The 22,112-nt window shown below is 46.2% G+C and overlaps 1 protein-coding gene across 1 annotated transcript in view; it reads left to right on the plus strand.

Annotated features, from left to right (window-relative positions):
- Positions 1-4,757: 4,757 nt before the first annotated feature.
- Positions 4,758-22,112, plus strand: part of LOC147624214 (uncharacterized) — a 52,578-nt gene continuing 35,223 nt past the window's right edge. The window contains exons 1-2 of the mRNA XM_086819162.1: positions 4,758-4,995; positions 5,126-5,176. Coding sequence (XP_086675288.1) covers positions 4,912-4,995; positions 5,126-5,176 — 135 coding nt within the window. The 5' untranslated portion in view covers positions 4,758-4,911. The remainder of the gene's footprint in view (positions 4,996-5,125; positions 5,177-22,112) is intronic.

Consider the following 22,112-nt stretch of genomic DNA (forward strand, 5'->3'; position numbering starts at 1 on the left):
TCAAACGTACCATTATCCCACATATTCGCTCCTGCAGGACTTCTAAGGATGCTTGGGATGTACTTGCCACATTGTATCAGGCAAGAAATGAGGCTCGTGTTGCTTATCTCCGAAAACAGTTGGAGAATGAGCATATGAACGAAGGTGATTCTATGGATAGCTTTTTGACAAAGATCAAGGATTTCAAAGAGCAGCTCATTTCTGCAGATGAAATCCTGTCAGACAGTTCACTTGTGCAGACTGTTTTGAATGGTCTACCAGATTCTTATCAGGGTTTTGCTTCCACTCTTCGCTTGATGATGAAAGGCAATCCCAATGCCTTATCATTTGAGGAGTTAGTTTCTGTTTTGCTGCAAGAAGACCAGTCAAGGCAAAACAGGAATATTATGCGTGTCGCAGATCAAGCTTTCGTTGCTAGTCAGAGAAGCGGGAAAGGTAAAGCTGGCTTTTCTTCTAGTAAGCAGAAATCTGCAAATGCTGCGCAACCAAAGAAGGAAGACAAAGATGAGAAGAAGGGTGACAAACAGAAGACATTTTGCAAGTACTGTAAGGGAAATGATCATGTCATCAAAGCGTGTCCTAAGCTGGCTGCGAAAGAGGCTAAGAAGAAAGAGGCTGGTATGGCTGTTGCAGATGCCTCTCCTTCTAACAATGAATCTGCTAATGTTGTGCTAGATACAGAATGGGCATTCAATGCGCAGTGCAGTTATGACCCATCTTTGCATGACACATGTATGTCTGCAGTAGATTCAGATGTATGGTACTTTGACAGTGGTGCCACTAAGCATATCACCTCGCAGCGCAGTTTATTCACTTTCCTTGAGTCTGCTCCCACAGGGAATACTGTCACTTGTGCCAATAACTCCTCTTATCCCGTTAAAGGAGTTGGACAGATTGTGCTGAATGTTGCAAATGGCAACACCTTTACACTTTTTGATGCATTGTATGTGCCAGGGATCAAAAAGAATCTGCTGTCAGTCTCCGCATTTGCCAAAACAGGTTTGGTTGTAAAATTTGTGGATGACAGATGTACTGTTCATGATCTCTCTTGTGGTGACATCATTGTAGCATCTGGTTCACTATGTCGAGGGCTGTATAAGCTCAATATGGATGGCAAATGTGTAGAGGATTCAGCATGTGCTATTATGGATACGCAGGCTATTTCAAATGCAAAACTGTGGCATGCACGTTTTGGTCATCTGAATTTTGCAAGTTTGCTGCGCCTGCAGAAATCTGAAATGGTGTCTTCTTTGCCTAAGCTTGAGGCACCTGTCAAGCATGTTTGTGAGGGCTGCATATTGGGTAAAATGCAGCGTGCTTCCTTTCCCAAAGATGGATCAGTGAGAGCTGAACGCAGATTGCAGCTTGTTCACAGTGATGTTTGTGGTCCCATGCAAACTCCATCATTTGGAAACTACCTTTACTTCGTGACTTTCATTGATGATTTTACCAGGCATGCATGGGTATATCCTTTGAAGGCAAAGTCCGAAGTGTTTTTGTGCTTCAAACAGTTTTTGGTTATGGCTGAAAATGTGTCAGAAAGTAAGATGGGCACCCTCCGTTCAGATCGAGGGGGGGAGTATATGTCTTCAGAATTTAATGCATTTCTGGCTGAGCGTGGGATAAAACACCAATGTACAGTGCCGTATACACCACAGCAAAATGGTGTGGCTGAGAGAAAAAACAGGTCTCTCATGGAAATGGCAAGATGTATGGTTAAGAGTCAAAGTCTACCACATGGTTTTTGGCTTGAGGCTGTCATGTGTGCCACTTATGTACTAAACAGGTGTCCCACCAAAGCATTACAGGTTGTCACTCCATATGAGGCTTGGCATGGCCGCAAGCCATCTGTTGGCCATTTACGTGTTTTTGGTTGCCTGGCATATGCATTAGTGCCTGTGCAACATCGCAGAAAATTGGATGACAAAGCTGTCAAATGTATTTTTGTTGGATATAGTGCTGAGAGCAAAGGCTATCGTTTGTATCATCCACAGACAAAGCGCATTTTGGTTAGCCGTGATGTTGTATTTGTGGAAGATGCAGTTCAGCCCTTGGTTTCATGTACTAAGGAGACAGATATCAGCTCACGTGATGTCTATGATACATTGTTGCCTCTTTTCAGTGGTGCACAGTCAAGTGCAATACCTCATGAGGCAGTTTTTCAGCCTATGCAGGTTTTAAATGATGGCACAGATCAGCCTATATCTGATGCAGATGTGCATGATGCACTTGAGGATGAGAGACAAGAGATTGAGGGCTCTAGGAATATGCCTAGATGGCTGGTGCAGACTTTGCGTGACAGCAAGTTGGATGCCCCTTTGTCTAGTCGCACTCGTTCTGGCTCTCATGGTGCCTCTTATGCGTCAGATTGTTATGCATTGGCTGTTTCTAGTATGTGCGATGAAAGTGAGCCTGTTTCATTTGATGAGGCACAAAGTTCAGAAAATTGGATGGCTGCTATGCAAGCAGAATACGATGCTATTATGAAGAATGGTACATGGTCTTTATGTGACTTGCCCCCTGGCAAGAAGGCCATTGGCACTAAGTGGGTATACAAATTGAAGCGTAAGCCTGATGGCACAGTGGATCGCCATAAGGCTAGGCTTGTTGCAAAAGGTTATGCTCAAGAGAAGGGCATTGATTTTGATGAGACTTTTGCTCCCACATGTCGTATGACCACTGTTCGTAGCATCTGTGCATTAGCAGCTCATAATGGTTGGAATGTACATCAGCTGGACATAAAGACTGCGTTCTTAAATGGAGATTTGCATGAGGAGGTGTATGTATCGCAGCCTCGTGGTTTTGTTCAAAGAGGGCAGGAAAACAAAGTGTGCAGGTTAAAAAAGGCTTTATATGGTTTAAAGCAAGCTCCACGAGCTTGGTATGAAAAAATACATGCATATTTGACTGCACATGGGTTTCAGAATAGTCCAACAGAAAGCACTTTGTATGTTAAACGTGTGGATGGTGTACATCTAATCATTGCTCTCTATGTCGATGACATGCTGCTCACAGGACCAAATAAGAGTCATATTGCTGATTTTAAGGCTGATTTGAATGCCTCTTTTGAGATGTCAGATTTGGGGCATTTGCATCATTATTTGGGGATACAATTTAAGCAGTGTGATGGAGGTATTGCTTTGTGTCAGACAAAGTATATTGAAACATTGTTGCGGAGATTTGGCCTTGAAGACTGCAAGCCTATTGCTACTCCAATGGAGACAGGTTTGAAGTTGAGTCTTCATGATGCTGGAGATCACTTTGATGTCACACTCTATCAGACAGCTGTTGGTTGCCTCATTTATGTATGCATTACGAGGCCAGACATTCAGTTTGCAGTCTCACAGGTGAGCAGATTTATGCATAGCCCAGGCATTAAGCATTGGCAGGCAGTGAAGCGTATCTTTCGCTATTTGAGTGGTACTCGGCATCTTGGGTTGTTTTATCCCAAGGGGGGATCATTGCCGCCAGATTTACATGCTTTTTCAGATTCTGACTGGGCTGGTTGTTATGACACACGCGTGTCCACGAGTGGTTTTTGCTTCATGCTTGGAAGCTCATGCATATCATGGTTGAGCAAGAAGCAGCCTACTGTGGCCACTTCTAGTTGTGAAGCTGAGTACAGGGCAGCTTTCACAGCTACGGTTGAGTGTGTGTGGCTCAGACGCCTTATGGCTGATTTGGGTGTTGGGCAGCCATCTGCCACCACCATCTTCACTGACAGTCAGAGCGCATTGGCAGTTGCGCGGAACCCAGTGTTCCATGCTCGTACGAAGCACATTGAGGTGCACTACCATTATGTCAGGGAGAGACTCTCTGCAGGAGAGATCAGTTTGGCTTATGTGCCAACACAGGATAACCTTGCAGACCTTTTCACAAAGGCTCTGCCTCGTGAGAAGTTCGAAGCTTTTCGCAAAGCTTTGGGCTTACTCCCTTTTGTGGATTTGTCCACATAGCTAGACACTTCCCTATACATGAGTGCTAGCTCTTGTTCACCGCATCACTCCAGGGGGGATTTGTTACCATATTATAGTAGTGATGTGTGTGAACACACTTAGGACCGCCGGGGCACTTTTTCCCTCACTAGGAGGTTTTTTCCCCCGTGCATTGTATATACGCCCATTATCTTCTAGGGCTTGTTATCTTTCATTTTTGGCACTCATAATACACTACTGTGTTGTGCTCAAGCTTCCTCATCTTCTTGAAGTTGTGTGTGCATTCCTGCAACCCTAATTCCAACACTTACCATGCTTTTCCAATGCTTTGGTGTGGCATTGTCATGGCTTTTCTATAATTTGGTCTTGTAATGCTTTTCTTATAATTCAGTAATTGTCTTATGCAATATTTGTGTTGCTTAAAACTTCAATGCTTTATTCTTAGTGTGTTGCGATATTAATTTCTATAATTTTCATTATGTTGTAATTTCACTCTTTTATCCTCATTTCTTTCTTTAAAACTACTTTAGATAAATGTGTTTTGTAAAACTCCTTTATCCTCATTCCTTTCATCTTGAAAGTCAAAACTTCATAATTGCTATTAATTAAAGTGTAACCTTTGAGAACGAAAGACCTAAGACCTAAGCACTAATGTTTCAAACCTTAGTGAAACTAACGTTTTCGTCCAAAAATCAAAGAGAAGCACCCACTAAAAAATTAATTAATGCATTAGAGTGAAGATTTCTTGGGTGTAAAGGTCAAAAACCTTAACAAAAAACTAAGGTCTAACAAAATTTTAAATGTACAAATAATTTTATTAATCGTGTTATGTTTACTATAATGAAAATTCGTGATTTCATAACCCTTTGTTCGATTATCACCGTATGAGGGCGGGGGATCGTACTACTGCTCACTGACAGAATGTGTTGGTAAGAGAATTTATTATTGTTTTCAATTGTTGTGGGAAGCCTGGAAAATGGGTGGTGAGGAGAAAGAATATGTATTGCTGGAATTCGAAGATGGATGGGTGCCTGCAGCTAACAACCGGTTTTGTCTTTCTGTACGTTCCTGACATATCCCCAGCTTAGCGGATGCTATCAGGGTCTCAAAACTGCACATAATAACTACATGCTTATGATAGGTTTTGAAAAAAGAATACCTCCATTGATCAATGTTCTACTTATTTCCAGGGGTTGGATACTTTGAACCCTGTTTTGGAACTGGAAGATGGCACAAAAATGGTAAGTAAGCTGTCAATTTACTTAGGAGCCTTTGTATGATGTTACCTTCAACAGACTATGAGACCAGGAACTGTTTGTGTGATACATTCAATGACTGTTTTTTAGAATTAGCAGAAATACGTGAAGAGAATCAGATTGCTTGGTAGCATTAAGTACCCGCTATTCACCACATGAACGTGAGTGAGGCATATGTTGAACAACCAATAGGTTTAGTAGTCTGCAGTTCAAAAGGCATTGTGTTGTGTAGAATCGGAAAGGCCTTGTTGGGTTGGAGCAGGCCCCTTAAGAATGCTACCAACGGATTGACGTTGTCAACTATATATTTTTTCGCCCAAGAAAAGATTCTTCAATTACTAAAAAAAAGGAACTTTTTCTTTGGAAGAGCAGCTTACAACTCTTTGAACAAATATAAATGCCTGAATACAAGTGGAGGGGGGGACTCCCTGCAAGGTTGGTTGCTCTCAGAGGAGGAAAACTACATCCTTAGGGGAGCTGGGGGCTCTTCCCCTTCCTCTCTGTTACGTACCTAGTATTGATCCTTGCAATTAGTGGCCTAAGCCGGTAGGGTTAGGGGAGCCTGGGGATTAGGAGGAAGCATGCTAATACGGGTGGCTAAGGTTATTATTAATAAATCCATGTGTAATAGGATGTTTATTTATAGCGGTAGTGGGCACTATCTAAGTGAAACATGGGTTATTGTTGTCATAACCTCACTATCGGTCAAAGTTGGACCAAGAGTCCGGCTACGTGTGTGGTAGAGCATACATCGGCATGCTAAGGGACTTGGCATGATGAAACCTTAGCCCTTGGCTCGAGAGTGGTTCGAAGCATAGAACCTATGGTTGGGAGGTGAGATAGCTTGCACCCCTCTTAGGGGGTTTGTACTAATCACTTGTGTGTGTGTGTTGCGTTAAGGAGATCCATGGGGTTGTAACACTTGGTATCAGAGCGACCTAAATGCGGAAGTTATTGTGATGCATGGGAGAAGGTCTCAATAAGCTTTCCATTATACTTTTCATGGATTTGCAAGATCCCGGTATTTCTACACTCTTGTGCCAAGGTTGATTTGATGCATACTTGTTGAAGGTATCTCTCTATGCCATGCCTAAGTTTTCATCTTAGGAAAAAAAGTTTATGCTTTTTAGGGTTTTGCTGACATGTTAGGTTACATGGATTTTGAGAGAGGGGGAATATGCGAGATTCATGCGTGTAGAGAATGTGTAGAACGAAATTTCATGGAAAACCCTGGTTTTCCTCCCGGTTGGCTGTGTTTATGCTCATTTACGCACCCTCAATATATGTGATAGGTGTGTAGGCATAGGCGTGGAGGAGAGTAAGCAAGGGATAGCCTCAGTTTTGTGTGTAGAAGGGCTGTCCTACAGCCTGTATACAGGCCGAAAGGCTGCTTGTAGGCGGCAGAGGGGGAAGCTTGAAAAAAATCAAAACTGCCAACCTTTTGTGCGGCAGCTCGGGGCTATGCATGATGCGCAATAGAGAGAGTCAGGAGCTCAGATCGGAGCGGCTAGCACAAGTACGCGGCCTACAGAAGGGGAGGAAGGGATGCATGGGGTGAAGTTGGTGCACAGAAGCAGGGCATGTGCTAGTTTGGGGCTGTGCGCAGAGGGGGAAAAAGCACATAGGCCAGCCCTCAAATTTTTTTGTGGGTTTAGACTTCCCGGGTGGGCGCGCGTGTGAGGCTTGAGCATGTGGATGCCATGGACAAGTCACTGTCAGGACAACTGTCAGAAGAGGGACGCTTTGGCCAGCTATTGTGAATTTGTGAGTAGAGGGTGTGCTAAAGATGACGCAACATGTGCTTTTTGGACTTAAAAGAGGGACGCCAACTTTCTATTATAAACAGCCAGTTTTTTTATATAAAGTTTAAAAAAGACAGAGGGTATTGTTTATTAAAGCAAAAAGCATGCAACACTTTATAAACGCATATCTCTTACAACGAACCATAAAAGAGACTCTTACCAGTGATCAGCGTGGGACAAAACTCTGGGTAGCAAAATTCGCACTTCGGTTTTGTACACGGAACGCTAGGTAAGCAACGATCTCAAAATTTTTCACAAGTTTTTTTATGTGATTTCCCCCTTTTCCTTTCTTGAACATCCAGAATCCGTATGTATTTCATTATGCCCTTGTAGCTAGAGAAGAAAACTTTTTCTCCCTATTCATGGTCATGATGACCAGGGAGTAACATGACCATTAGTAGATGGCCACTTGAGATTGAGAGGCATTTGGGCTTGGTAGTTGTGGTTATGGTAGGAGCTCTTGTTTCGTGCAGCACCTTCTAAGTTCTTTCACCTCTCAGGCAGGCATCTGTGGGTGAGAAGGAGCAGACACAAGGGAAAAGCAAGCACTGACAGACATTATGTGTTTATAGCATATTCCAATGGGGAAGCTTGGTTTTCTGTAGGATATATGGTGCTTCCATGCTCCACCAAATGATTACCTCATCATGCAAGGCGTTAATCCTTCACCGTCTGGGGTGGTTGTTTGGGGAGTGACTTGATCTGAGTACATTTCCATCTTTGGAGCAGAACAGTTTGAGTTTTCGTTCATGATTCTTTTGAGATACGTGATGGCTCTTTTCCCTCCATTTGAGGGTACTGTGACCTTCACACCCACGAGGAGCAAACATAGGTGAAGGAGAGTTGTTTGAGTATGTAGCAAGAAGCAGATTTCTTGATAGCTTCTTGATTGGTACGTGCTCATAATGCCTTAGCTGAACAACTCGGACCTGTCATGTGCATGCACATGTACATGCTAATCTCAGGACTAATCCTAGAGTGCAGCTAGATAAAGAAGGATTAAGAACCAGATAGGACGAGAATTTTGGAGCATTGATGTGCAAGATATGGCAAGGGATGGACTGGAGTGGACATAGGGACTTGTTGGCTGAGTGGAAAACCTGAAGAATTTGAGTCGGCTGCAGTAGAGCAGGTCGGGTGCTTCATTAAAGAGATGGGTGTCCAGGCGGTTGGCTGACCAGCAGTCGGTCAGATCTCTAGCTGTCCAAGGCCTATAAAAGGCATGTTTGCTCATTATTTTGTTCATTCAACTCCCTTTTGAGTTGGGTCATAGAACTAGGACTTGTTTAGGTGTTTTACCTTTTCATGGAAGGCAGGAAGGATTTGTACCATATGAAATACTGAATTTCGAGCTCTCTCTCTCTCTCTCTCTCTACTCTCCTTTCTGTTTGCGTTTTTGCATCAACATGTTCTAGAAGGTGTTTAGGGCTAAAAGAAGACTCTCATAGCTTCCGCATGTAACATTGGTATCAGAGCATCAGGCTCAGCAAGGCTGAACATTGATTCAGTCCCATATGAAGGTGTACAGGTCCAAGGTACATGAAAGTGCACAAGTACGAGGCCCAAGGCAAGGAACACAAGACTAGGAAGAGCTCCCACGAGGTTGGTTGGTGGTGTTCCACAAAGCCCAAAGGGGATGGTAGTCCTGTGAGCCAGGAAAGGCTTTCGGGCAACGGTTCCAAGGGAGGATTATCCTCCAAGGGGTGGAGTGAGAGTGCCAGACTCATTTCTCAGGAATGAAGACCAAGACGGTGTTAAGAGATAGGGCAAGAACGGAATGGGGACTGGATGGAACAGATGCATAGATCCTCTTCAGATTTAGAGTGGATTTGGAGACCGAGTCGGCTATTCAGTGAGAAGGTTGCCAGAGTAGGAAGGATGACAGAGGGACTCCAGGAATAGAATGGGATGATGACAGTCATCCAAGAAGCAGTTTGGAATCCCGTCATCAAGTTTAGCAAAGGGGGATGTCATGTCACTTGTCTCACTTTGATCCACTTTCTAACAAGTGTCAGGCCACTCGTCTCGCTTTGGTCCACTTTCTTGCCACATGTCCCAATCTAAGAGATGGGTCCTTCCATAAACTTTATCTCTAAAAATATCCCAACTGGTAGACATTCTGGCATAGGCACTTTGCCAACTCTTGGTATCTGCTCAATTCCAGATGTAATGACGCGAACAGAATTTCCATCGGAGTCGGGCCAAAAATAGCAACTCTCCTAAATTTTAGGAGTGTGGTCCTTTGTATTCTAGGATAATCCCCCATTCCCAAAGCTTGTACTTTCCAAATATTTAGACATCATGGAGTCCACCAGACTCCTTTCATACTGGGAAATGTCCAGGCTGGTGACAAGGGGTGCAAGGAAACCGAGAATCAGTCTCGAGAAAGAAGATCATGGAAGTGTTCAGGGACAGGGCATGAAGGACAAGGGGACAAAGTGGAACAGATGCACAGATCTCTATATCAGAGTTGGAGTGGATTCAAAAACGTAAGGCAAGGTTTTCAATGAAAAGTGCCAGGAAGGCAAGGATGACAGGTATGGGAGACCATATGTGGAGATAGGGGATGATGACAATCATCTAGGGTCGGAAGTTGGAACCCCGTCATCAAGTTTAGCAGAAGGTGATGTCATGGACATGCTAATCCGAGGCTAAATCCTTAATTTGCAACAGATAAACACTAGGGTTAAGCCATTTGCCAGGCTCAGATAGGCTCAAGAAGAAGCTTAGTGTGGACAGAGACGGAGTCGGCCAAATACCTCAGGTCGGTGGAGGATTTAATGAGTTTTAAACTTTTATGTCCACTGAACCTGGTGATAGCAGTTAGCTAGATGGACCGGCAGCCAAAGAGCCTATAGAAGGCATTCACCCAGTTCATTGTAGAATCAACTGACAGAGAGTTTCTAGCTTTAAGCTGGGGATTCAGTGTAGCTTCATGTGGGTAGTTATTTTTAGATGAGTTCGACTCACAAGGGAAGCATGTCGTCGAGAGGATTAAGAAAGAAAGTGAAGCAAATAGAAACACAGATGTTGGCCCAGGTACAAGACTTGTAAATGCTGGAAACTGATGTTTATTGCTGAAAACTGAGCTTGAGGGAAGGCCGTAGGTACTGTATGATGATAAGAAGCAGAAGCAGTCCCTAATGATCTCAAGGGAATGCAGAAAAAATGAGATAAAGTGGGGGAAAGGGGGTTAGTCCTTATATATGTTGGAATATGTGCAATTGTGTGTTTTTGTATCCATTTATGTGTGTAGTTGTGTGTGAATCCACTCTTAGGTGGAGTGGATACGTGTGCATTCAATGTTGGTCTATGAGGTAGATGGACCTCTAGTCCTATATATTGTACCCATCACTTAACTAATATATGCACTTGAGTATTGCGTCCATGTTATCCCCTTTAGTATTGTGAGCACACTCTCTCTCTATCTCTCTCTCTCCCGCTTTATTCATATCCACGTTATGAATATCTTCTACCCTCCGTAGCCTATCTCCTCACTATGCTCTTTGATTAACAAAGTTGGTATCCGAGCCTATCCCACCTCTTGAAGTCCCCATCAATCCGGCTTTTGGGTCAGCTCGATTTTGCTATTCATCGCGTGAGGAGGCAAAACCACTCAGAAGGAGCTCATGATTGGTCTCCGTTTGCCATCATGAATCCTCCGTGCAAAGCCAACTGTTTCCACGGCTATTGACGCTCAACGTCTACTGTTAATCCAATTCTAGGATTAACAAGAGCTACCGCCATTATCTTATATCAAGGAGTCATGGTAGATACACCAAAGGGTCATACATTCAAGATATGAAGCAATAGTGTCCAAAGCTACAACTTGGATGGGCGCCCGTAATGGTGTGATGGAGTATTTATGGCGATATCCGCTTCAAGAGCGTGTGGTAGCAAGTTAGGATGAAGTCCTGACTCCTAAGTGATGTACTTTATGGATATATTATGAGAGTAGTCATTGTAATAGCATTAGGCCTCTTATGAGCCTAAAGTGTTCGGCCAGCCATAGTTTACGTGAGTGTGAACACTTATGGCCATGTATATAAGTGAATCTCTCTCATAATACAAGATACTCTTCCATTGTGCAATTGAGACTTGCTCTTGCTAATCTCTCTCCCTATTGCATACTAGTGATTGTGTGTGAGTGAAGTGAGGTGAGAGGAGGGATGAGGATCCATAGTGCAACGCGGCGGTGTGACAACGCTCGCGGGGAGACACGGTGGAATTGCTTCTTAAAGAGTTGTAGAGCTTGGAGACCTCAAGGGTTACGAGCTCGGCCATTGGAAAGATTCTCATGATAGTTGCAATTCACCGAGTAATCTCTTAGGGTGAGCCATAAAATTTTTGGCACCGTTGCCGGGGAGCCATCTCTTGGCTTTTTCTATCGTTTTGTCTCTAATCTACGCATAACCCATTGCCCATTATCTTGATTAATGGTTTCCCATGAAAAAGATGTGGATTTGATGGTGATTTGTGTAAGATTTGGTGTAGAATAGCTCTCTTTTTTGTTTTTGAAAATAATGCTTTTTACTTAATTTTTAGATTAATTTGTTGTTTTTGTTGTTGTTTTGGTGGTTTTTCATATTCTTAGGGTTTGCACATAGTGTGTATTAGGCTTAGTTTGCATCCATTGCATCAAACAATGCAATAAAATGCAATTTTTAGTGAATGTTAGCTCTCTTTAGTTTAAACATAGAACTAAGATCATTAATTTTAGTTTAATTGTGTGTTTTTTTGTTGAAATTGTTTGGATTAGAGTGTTAGCAAGCATTAGGAGTAGCTTAATCTTTTATTTAAAAAAAAAACCATAAAAAAACTCTTGAATTTGACTAATTTCTCTTAATGGATTGGTTTTTGTCATTAAGGGTGATTAATCTTGTTCAAAAGGCTAAAAAATTAGAAAATGTGTTAATTGGGGTCTAAATTGATTATATGAGTAGTCAAAATTGGAGTTTTTGAGTGTTTTGAGATCATCAAAACACCTAATCACATCAATTTTTCATCAATTGAAGAAATTTGATTCTCTTTGTTTAATTTTACCTTAAAAGAGGAGACCATAATTAAGAGTCTACTTAATCTTTTATTTTAGATTAATTTATACAATTGTTGATGCACAAAGATTAGCATTTTCTTGCTCTATCTAATGCTGTGCTCAATTGTGTGAATTAATTAGAGATTAGTGGTTAATTAGAGTCCTTGATTAGTGTAAAAGAGGAAAAGATTAGTGAAAGGATTGATGTTAGATTAATATTTAATCACTTTTTTACATAACTCATTGAGGCTAATGAGCATTCAATGAGTAGATGCTCATGAGTTGTCAAAATTGTCCATTTTGGGAGTCATTTATAAAGGGTGTAAGGGGTGTCGTTAAAAGGTTGACCTTTTTGATTTTCACTTACTTTTTTGAGAAAATGCGCGAGCCATATTCGGGCTACTTTTTGAGGGTCTAAACAATAAAATCACGGACGACTCAAGGAAACAAAGTTGTAGTATTTCAAAAATACAACTCCCTCATACAGAGTTTTTTAAGATTCCTTTTAGAACACCCTCAAAACGTGCTGCGAAACAAGGAAAAAATTCTCGGAAATTTTTTCCGACTTGAGATAGTGATGGAAAATAGGTTTTAGGTATAGCGCCTAAGCTAATTAGGGCAAACAGACACTCGTTTGATCCAACGAAGAGTACGCCAAGTCTTTTGAGGCTGTAACGGGCTGTGGGAAAGTATAAAAAGCAAAAAAATAGAAATAAAAATTTTAATTGCTCATTAAGGAGCATTTAGGTATTCCGACATAGCCACGATAGAGGGAGTGCCAGGGATCATACAAGGACTAAATTCAATGGCTGTCATCTTCGAGCCATTAAGATCTATGCCGCCAATTCACCTCCCCATGTCATTGGCCATGCCTATAATAAGCGTGTCATCAGGTTTTACACCCCAAATGACTTCGATTCCACCGGGCTTTGGTCCCTTGCCTAACATTCCCGCAAATCCTATAAGTACCAATCCTTTCCTGGATGCCCACACTTTGGACATATTGACTAGTCTAGGAAGGGGGTGGCCCAAGGACTCACTGAGTCTCTTCCAACAAGAGCACTCACATACGTTCTCAGTGATTTATATAGAAATACGGCCGTACAAATTTTCAAAATTATGGGTAAATATGATGGAACAATAGACCCTGTTTAATTCATTTAAATGTTTGAACAGAGATGTGAAGCCTTTGGAAATCCCAACTTCCCCAATAAGATACATGCGTTGAACTTATGCTTAGAGGGAAAAGCTAGTCGATGGTTCATCGCATTGATGCCGGCGATCAAGACCAACTTCAAAACCTTAAAATCAGCCTTTATACATGGCTTTTTCAGACAAGGTGATCGGTGGAGTGCAACAATAGAACTTTATTCAATTGAGCGTCAACCAAATGAATCCATTAGAGATTTTATCCTTAGGATATAACTCTTGGACTCACGTTGTGAGTCATGGGAGAGATTAAACGATGTTCAATTGAGGAGATGTTTCATGATAGGCTTGAAGAATAACAGCTTACACAACTTGATCATTGTATCCAATCTGGAAACATTCGATCAATGTTGTAAAGAAGCAATACGTTTAGATGACAACATGCTAGAAGATGATCATGCTCCGAGGTGTTCCTCATCTAAACCGAAGTTAAGACAAAATAAAGATCGATCTCGGAATTGACATTCCCAGAATTTTATGCAGCCTTGCTTAAAACCTTACAGCAAACATTCTTAAGAGAGGATGAAAACCTTCAAAACCAAACATCCTTAATGCCTCTAAAAGTGAGGAACGAAATAGTACAATTACTACGATCATTCCAATCCTCATTGTGTATACAAGGCACATGTCCTTCTATACTGTATATATTGTAAAACCTTTGACCATGATACTAAAAAATGTCCCACTTCATCCACAATGTACTCAAAACCTCTATCTCCTGTGTACCAAACAGAAACAGTCCAAAGGGTAGAAACTGCTTAGGAAGCAGTTAATCGAACACTTCAATGTTTCTATTGTCGTGGACCTCACAAGGTGGCAGATTGTGCAGTTTGGAGTACTTCCATGCCCATAGTCATTGACACCTTGCGACCAATGTGTGAACGATGTTGCATTGATCACATGTTCCAAGTTGCATCAATGTAGCTTGTCTCACAAAATACAACTCTCAACATCTTAAGTGTATAAAATAGACAATTGGTCACGATGCCTTTGAATGTGCTTATACGCTTACAAGCCAAGGCACGAGAAATAGTCAAAAGGAACGCAAAAGACAATATCACATGGGTAGAAGAACATGCTTCAAAACAGAACCCAAAAGAAGGAGCAAAACCTTCTAAAACCAAGAAAAACAAAGGACACCAAGCTGTTGAAACCAAGGTCGAATTAAAAGACAGGGAAAAGGAGTCTGTAGAGGACATAAGCAAGGGACATAAACACGAAAGAGCCAAAAGCTATACATGATACAGAAGCATTCACCTCAAAGACTACCACACAAACCTCAACATCCATACGTGTGACACAGGATACAAAAACGCAAAAGAAAATTCGATCTCGTTGCATGGGTAAACATAATGAAAAACGGATAAACCAAAGAAAGTCAGAGAATGAAACAAGTTCTAGTATATCACTAAGTGAGGATGAAACAAGTTCTTACTCTACGCTCAGTGCACCACATAGACCAATCAAAAAACTAGAACCCACCCAACCACCCCAAATGGATAATAATGATCACATGACGTATGTGGAATGCAAAAAGCAAGCTCAGGAGAGCTTGCTTAGCTTGGTTGAATGTCTTACAGGGTCACCGGTTGTGATTGAACCTCATAATGCCAAACCTAAAACAGCAACCAAGATACAAAGCCTAGAGGAGTACCGCTTTCCCTTTCAAGAGGAAGATATACTCTCTACAGAAGAGTCATTTGAAACAGACTGTACGAACTATAGGCTTGAGAAAGCACGTGAGGAATTCGATAATTCCCTTACAAGATTAAAACAGTCTCTCAAAACCTCATTCGGAGGAATGCTCTTCTCTCATGATAAAGCCAGCATCACATCAGTACTTGCACCTTTAATGGCTCATCCTGAGTTATGCAAAGACATAATGAACTCCATAAAACAAGACTGTGAGGATTCGCAAGCTCCCAAACAACCCTCATTAAGAATTGTCAGAGGGCCAAGTGTGCCAGTGTATGCATTGGGTACTCATGAAAAAGCTGAGACCCAAACAGAGGATGAAAGTGAATGGGAATATGAAACAGACACAAGATCTGAAGCTGAAACAATAACCGAAACACCCATGGTTCTTTTGGAAGATTCTATCATGGTATGGTTGGATTTCCATACAAGCAATGATGTTCAGCGCAAATGCGCATTGATTAGCCCTCGAGCAAGTCATAACATCATGACAATAGACACTTGGGTGTCATTGGGACAACCTAAACTCATTCCTACAAGCAATAGTCTTGCAAAAGGAACCAATGAACAAAACATTGAAGTTTCAGGTTACTTTAGATACACTACTCAAACAATCGATGGTGATATGGAATTTACATTTCATGTTACCCTAGATTCCCTTAAGTATGATGTCTTCTTTGGTGGACCTTGGATAAGTGAATCGTTATATTCACTAGATGAATCCATGGAAACAGTCACCTTGAACACTCCTACAGGCAATGTACAATTGCTATTAACGGGAGGAAGAAACCTTGCAGGAGCTGAAACTTCCAACATATCTTACTGAAAAGATCCCTAGGATTTTCGTTGGATTGGAAATTTCAAATAAAATCACCATAGCTCAAGCACAGCTTTATTCAACACAAGAACACAATCTCATGACCCTTGAGCTATGGGATTTGTTAGGTCAACAAACACTCACGGCACATCCTGAAAGGATTAACTTTACACAAGACTTGAACATGTCCTGTTTGGAGTACTTTGAACATACAATGTATATTGAAACTAATCTCCTTACTTGCAAGTTTTTTGTGGTTGATTAACTTTGAATGAAGAGATAAGATTACCCTAGCTCGCTGAAGCTCCCGCCTCCACCCTGCACTGCGCGCCCGCCTGTACGCCTCCCCTCTCTCTGTCGCCTGTTCGCCCCCCACCTCTCCGCCTGTTCGCCTCTCCACCCCCCGCCTGCCTTCGCTCCCCTCTTCTCGCTGTTGCGCCCCCTCCTGCCTCGCTGCTGCGCCTCCCCCCTCCTCGCCATTTCGTCCCCCCCTCCTAGCCGCCTCTTCGTATTTTCGCCCCCAACCCCCTCTTCGCCTGTTCGCCCCCCCCTCCCCTTTGTCGCCTGTTCGCCCCCCACCTCTCCGCCTGTTCGTGCCCGCCCCCCTTCTGCAGCGCCCCGCCTCCCCTCCCTTTCGCTTTGTTGCCACCCCCCCCCTCAGGGCTTCTCCTTCGTTTTCCCCCTCTCCCTCCTCTTTCGTGCTGTTTTTCACCCCCCAGGGGGTTTTGTTTTTCTTCATTTTCATCCGGTCTTCCGCCTCTTTGGGTGCAGCCCGTTTCTTGCAGGTTTTCCGCATTCGCCTTGCCTTCGCCTTCGCCTGAGCTTCAGACTCTGATGGAGACTCCTCCCGCCTCGCCTCAGAGGGACTCATCCGCAGCCCCCTCGCCCGCCCCCGAGGACATCCCCATCAGGCTTTCTCTTTCGCCGGAAGAGGAAGCGAGCCTCACCGCAGAGGTGGAACGCCTCCAGGCTCATTCCACCATCTGCCGTATAGTCGGCACTCGCCCCAGCAGAGGGGAGATCAGGGATCTTCTTCAGGCTCGCCTTCTTGCAGATGTGGGCAAGATCTTAGATGTACAGCTCCTGGGCCAGGGCCATTATCAGATCGAGTTCGAGGCCGCCCAGAGCGTTGCCAAGGTCCTTGCCATGAGTCCTCTGGACATCAGGGGTGCTCGGGCTTTCTTCAGACCTCGGCAGCATGGATTTGACCCAGCAGCGGCGGAGCAGGGAGAGCGCCTCTTCCATATTACAGTTTGTTTCCCTGGTCTCCGTCGGGAGTATCTTCCGCTCCTCTCCAGGCTCGGAGCATTGGTGGGCTCGGTACTAGAGACGGGCCCCTCAGCAGCTTCAGTGGTGGCCAGAGCAGCTGGGCTACCTTCGGTCAGAGTGTTGGTGTCTGACATCTCCTCCCTTCCTAAGGTCATTCAGCTACCTAGGATAGGGGGGGGGGTGGATAGATCAGAGAGTGGAGTTCTCAGGGCTCCCGAACCAGTGCTTCATTTGTAGGCAGGTCGGTCATCTGGCCAAGGCCTGCCCTCGCAGGAGACCTCGACCCTCACCACAGCAGCAGGCTACTGATGGCCCGCCCACAGATTCGGCTCGGCAGGCTGCCTCAGGGACACCTGCTCAGGCCACAGAGACCTCGGAGTGGTAGCCTGGACAGGGGCGCCGCCGAGGGAGACAGCCACAGCAGCACGCACAGAGACCGCTGCAGCAGCAGCCACAGTCTCAGCCTCACTGGGTTCCCGTGAGGAACAGCTTTGCTCCCCTTCAGGAGGAGACCCCTGCAGCGACCGAGGACCAGGAGATGCCAGCTCCCCCTCCTTCACCCCCCCCACCCCCGTCCCCTCCCACCGCCTCGCTTCCACCTTCGCCTCCTCCCGCCCCTGCTCCGGTTTCGGCAGCGGCTCCCTCTCCACCTCCCTCGCCTCCCCCTCCTCCCCCTCCGCCCGCCTCACCTTCCCGGGAGACCCTGGCAGTTCCCTGGCGCTCACCTGCAGTCCGGAGAGCGCTGAGCACTGACCTCGCTCGAGCATCACAGAGGAGACCTATGCCGATTAGGGCCTCACGGATTTCATCTATCCGCAGTCGGCTGAGTCGCCTTGGCATTAGACAGCGCTCGGAGGCCTTTGATTATACCTTTACACGGCTTTTTGGAGCAGAGGGCCCCCATGAGCCAGCACCCATTCGAGTTCATGTAGTGATACCTCCGGCCCGCGGGGAGGAGGCACTAGACTCAGCGGTGGCCTTCTCGTTCCCTCTATGTGGACCTTGTGATCGGGAGTGGACTCTAGAGCTCGCTCTCAGCACTTTGAAGACTCAAGCAGTTGAGTTTTCTCACCACATGAGCGATCTGGAGGTGACTGATGTGATAGGCCGACTTTGGGAGTTGGCTCATTTTTTCTTGGATCCCGGGAGTGTAGATACCTCAGGGATTCGGCATTTGGTCGTGCGCATAGTGGCAGACTTGGCACGCGACCCTGGATATGTGAGTATACACGAGGTTTCTTTGTCAGAGCAGGAGGCAGTCGCCATGGGCCACAGCCACCACTGGCGCCTGATCCGGGATTCTTGCAGTACACCGGGTGGGCAGATTCGCAGCCGTTCGGATGGGGACTACTCTCCATCCAAGCCGCTTGCGAAGGCCCGCCGTACGGCTGAGACAGCATCCACCTCAGCAGGGCATCCATGAGGATCATCTCATGGAATGTACAGGGCCTTGGCGGAGCACACTTTATACGCTATCGAGGTTGCTTGAGGCAGGAGCTTCAGAGATGCCTGGTTGGTGGCAGCATTGACATTTTGATGATGCAGGAGCACCACTTGGGTGAGAGCAGGATCCGGAGATATGGTTCGGTGATGCCTGGTAGATGGGACACTTTTTGGTCTGCAGGGTTTGGTCCTTTGGGTGGACAGGGAGGAGTATGCATGGTTATTGCAGATGTATGGCGGTAGGCCATTGTGGATCGAGGGATCATTGTGCCTGGTAGAGCACAGTATGTCATTCTGAGGATGCATGATGAGCTATTGGGTGTGCTCAACATCTATGCGCCCAATCATGCTAGTGCCAGAGCAGAGTTCTGGACTCAGGTTACAGATGCATTGCCAGAGGCCGCACATTGGTGTGTTGGGGGAGACTTCAACATGCTTGAGGACCCGGCAGATAGGGTGGGGGGCAGTCATGTTATAGTGCACGGCACGGAGCTTGCAGCTTGGGACCGGTTTTGCATGTCACTGAGGATCACTGATGCATGGCAGCATGGGGCTTTCTCCCGGTCTCAGGACAGTCTTAGTTTCTCTCGGTCGGATCGGCGGCAGGGAGGGACTAATCTATCACGGATTGATCGCTTTTATGTGGGCAATTGGTTAGGGGAGCGAGGGGGCTCCGTCGGCATTCTCGCTGGCACCTCATTTTCAGATCATGCGCCAGTTATATTGACATTGGAGGAGGGGACACGGGAGCCCAGCTTGCAGTTGAGGATCCCAGAGAGGGTACTTGCAGATCCCAGTCTCGCTGAGGACATTGAGAGGATCTGGCATGATAGTCAGTGCTTTGACAAGGATGCAGCGGGCCAGTGTGCCCAGGGATTCATTGATCTTAGCTCTTTTCTACACGCTGCAGCCTTGACACGACTGGGAGAGATTCGCGAGCGGGAGCAACGGCTGAGACGCAGCCTTGCTTCGCTTCAGCGCCTTCAGGAGCAGCAGCCTGCATGTGAGTGGGTGGCGTCCCAGCTGAGCCAGGCACGCCAGGAGATTAGAGAGGTAGAGGACCAGAGACATGAGTTTTACTATCGTCGTCAGGCCTCTCAGTGGACGCAGCTTGGTGATAGAGTGACTGGGGAGTTTTTTGAGATCACTGGACCCCGTCATGCGCGAGCAGGAGTCCGCCAGCTTGGTAGAGACCGGATGGATCGGTAGCTACTGAGCTCGGGGAGATCAGAGCCATTGCCACTGCTTTTTATAGTGACCTGCTTTCAGCGGAGCCAGCCACTGAGGATCGAGATGTTTGCAGACAGACTGTGTGGGCCCATGTGCAGAGGAGGGTCACAGACCATATGCGTACAGTTCTAGGTGCGCCTCTGTCAGAGATTGAGCTTGCCGAGGCCTTGAGGGTCCTGCCGCGACATAGTTGCCCAGGGGAGGACGGACTGACGCCGGCCTTTTTTATGCGCTATTGGGACCTTTTGGGGCCAGGCCTCCGCAGGGGCTTTCAGCATGTTTTGGACACTGGGGTGATGCCGCAGAGCTTTTCAGAGGGCTTGATCTATCTTATCCCCAAGGGGGAGGGAGTATCAGATGACATTCGGCATTGGAGGCCTATTACGATCCTCAATACTGTCTACAAGGTCTTAGCAAAGGCCTTGAGTTTGAGGATCCAGCCCTTCCTGGGGGAGTTGATTCATGCTACTCAGACAGGATTTGTCAAGGAGCGCAGTATCCTTGACAACATCTTTACTTTCTGGGAGGCGACGGCCTGAGCTAGGTTTCTTGGCGAGGACTTGGTCGTGATGCTTCTCGATTTTGAGAAGGCATACGATAGAGTTGATTGGGGATTCTTAGAGGGCACTATGCTTCGCCTGGGCTCTGAGCCAGGATGGATCAGAGGGGTGGCAGCTCTGTATTCCACAGCTCGCAGCCAGGTGCTGATTGCAGGAGGTCAGGGGCCGAGTTTTGAGCTGACCAGATCAGTCCGTCTCAGGGGTGTCCTCTCGCCCCTTTCCTTTTTCTCTTCTTTGCAGAGGCTATGAGTATGTATTTGACGGCAGAGGAGGTTGGTTTGAAAGGACTTCAGCTCCCAGTCCGGGGGGAGGATTTGCTTGATGCTGAGTTTGCAGACGACACGGGCTTATTTTTGCATGGCCAAGAGGCCAATCTTATTCGGGCAGAGCAGTCGCTCCAGGTTTTTAGTGCAGCTTCGGGAGCATTGATCAATTGGCGCAAGACAGTGGCCTTTTGGATCAGTAGTGCTCCCACTCCGGCATGGAGCCCGGACCCCGGTTTTAGATGGATTCCTCCAGGCACAGCAGTGCGGTATTTGGGATGCCAGATTGGCCTCGATTTGTCACCTGAGCAGCAGATTGCCCCGCTTCTTCTGAGCATTCGGAAGAAGCTATTGTATTGGAGTACAGCTCGACTATCCTTGGCTGGGAGGGTGGTGGTGGCAAATCAGGTGCTGTTAGCGACCATGTGGTACATTACGTCTTGGTGGATTTTCTCGAGCTCTTGCATCAGCCAGGTACAGAGGCTGATCAGGAACTTTCTGTGGTCTGGGTGGGACGGTTAGCCAGCTCGGGCAAAGGTTGCATGGGCAGTTATTACACTTTCGCTGGCTCAGGGCGGTTTGGGCATTATAGATCCAGTCGATCAGAGTAGAGCCTTATTGGGGAAGCTTATTGTTCGGGGGTTGCTTCCAGGCGTTGAGCCTTGGAAAGAGCTCCTCTTGCAGCGACTGCAGGCTCGGGCGCCCCCTGCAGGGGGTACTTGGGCACCAGAGATTCGCTGGATCTTCATAGAGATGAGGAGGACAGGCCTCAGTAGAGGATGGGAGGACAGATTTGCTTTGAGTATCCTGAGAGCTTGGGAGCTGCTGAGACCGGGGCTCTCTCAGCGGCCTCCTTCTTGTGTTGAGGAGCGGGCCAGGCAGCCGCTCATCTGGAGCCCAGCGGTTCGTACGGAGCAGGGTCATATGCTGGGTTCTCGGCCTCGTCTAGCCTGGGGACCTTTAGCGGCAAGCCCAGCTCGTAGTTTTGGAGACTGGCAGGCTTTCTGCAGTCTACCAGAGGAGACCCAGGTGGAGAGGCTGAGTCACTTCAGAGGGGGGTTGATTATGAGGGATGATATTCAGGAGGCACTTACAGAGGAGTGGTTCACACCTTTCGAGCCAGTGGCCCCACGGTGGATGGGAGCCTTTACACAGTTGGAGATCCTGATTGCTGTCAGAGCTAGCACTGAGGATGGCAGAAGCCTCTACTATGAGATTCAGGATGAGGGCAGACTCCAGAGAGTGGAGGTGGAGTCGCCTTTGGTTGCAGAGTGCACCTTTCAGAGGATTCGGGTAGTGGCTGCCGCTTCTCGGAAGTGGCATATTGACCCCGACCCTGCTGATGTGCTCCCGGACTGGCGCATATGGGCATATGCAGTGCGCCCCTTGGCCCGGCTACAGTGGGACCCCGGGGAGTACGAGTGGCAAGATCCTTATGCATCCCTTGAGGCCACAGAGATCACCTTTTTCCAGTATACTGTTCGGCTAGGACGGCATATTTTGACGGCGAGGAGGACGGTTTCTCCAGCGGCAGCGGGGCATTGGCGATTGCAGGGACTCTCACAGGAGTTCCTGGAGGATTTCTGGGCTCGGCTCTG

The sequence above is a fragment of the Cibotium barometz genome, chromosome 25 (assembly GCF_041138505.1).
Source record: "Cibotium barometz isolate CiBa-2024 chromosome 25, ASM4113850v1, whole genome shotgun sequence".
Lineage (NCBI taxonomy): Eukaryota > Viridiplantae > Streptophyta > Polypodiopsida > Cyatheales > Cibotiaceae > Cibotium > Cibotium barometz.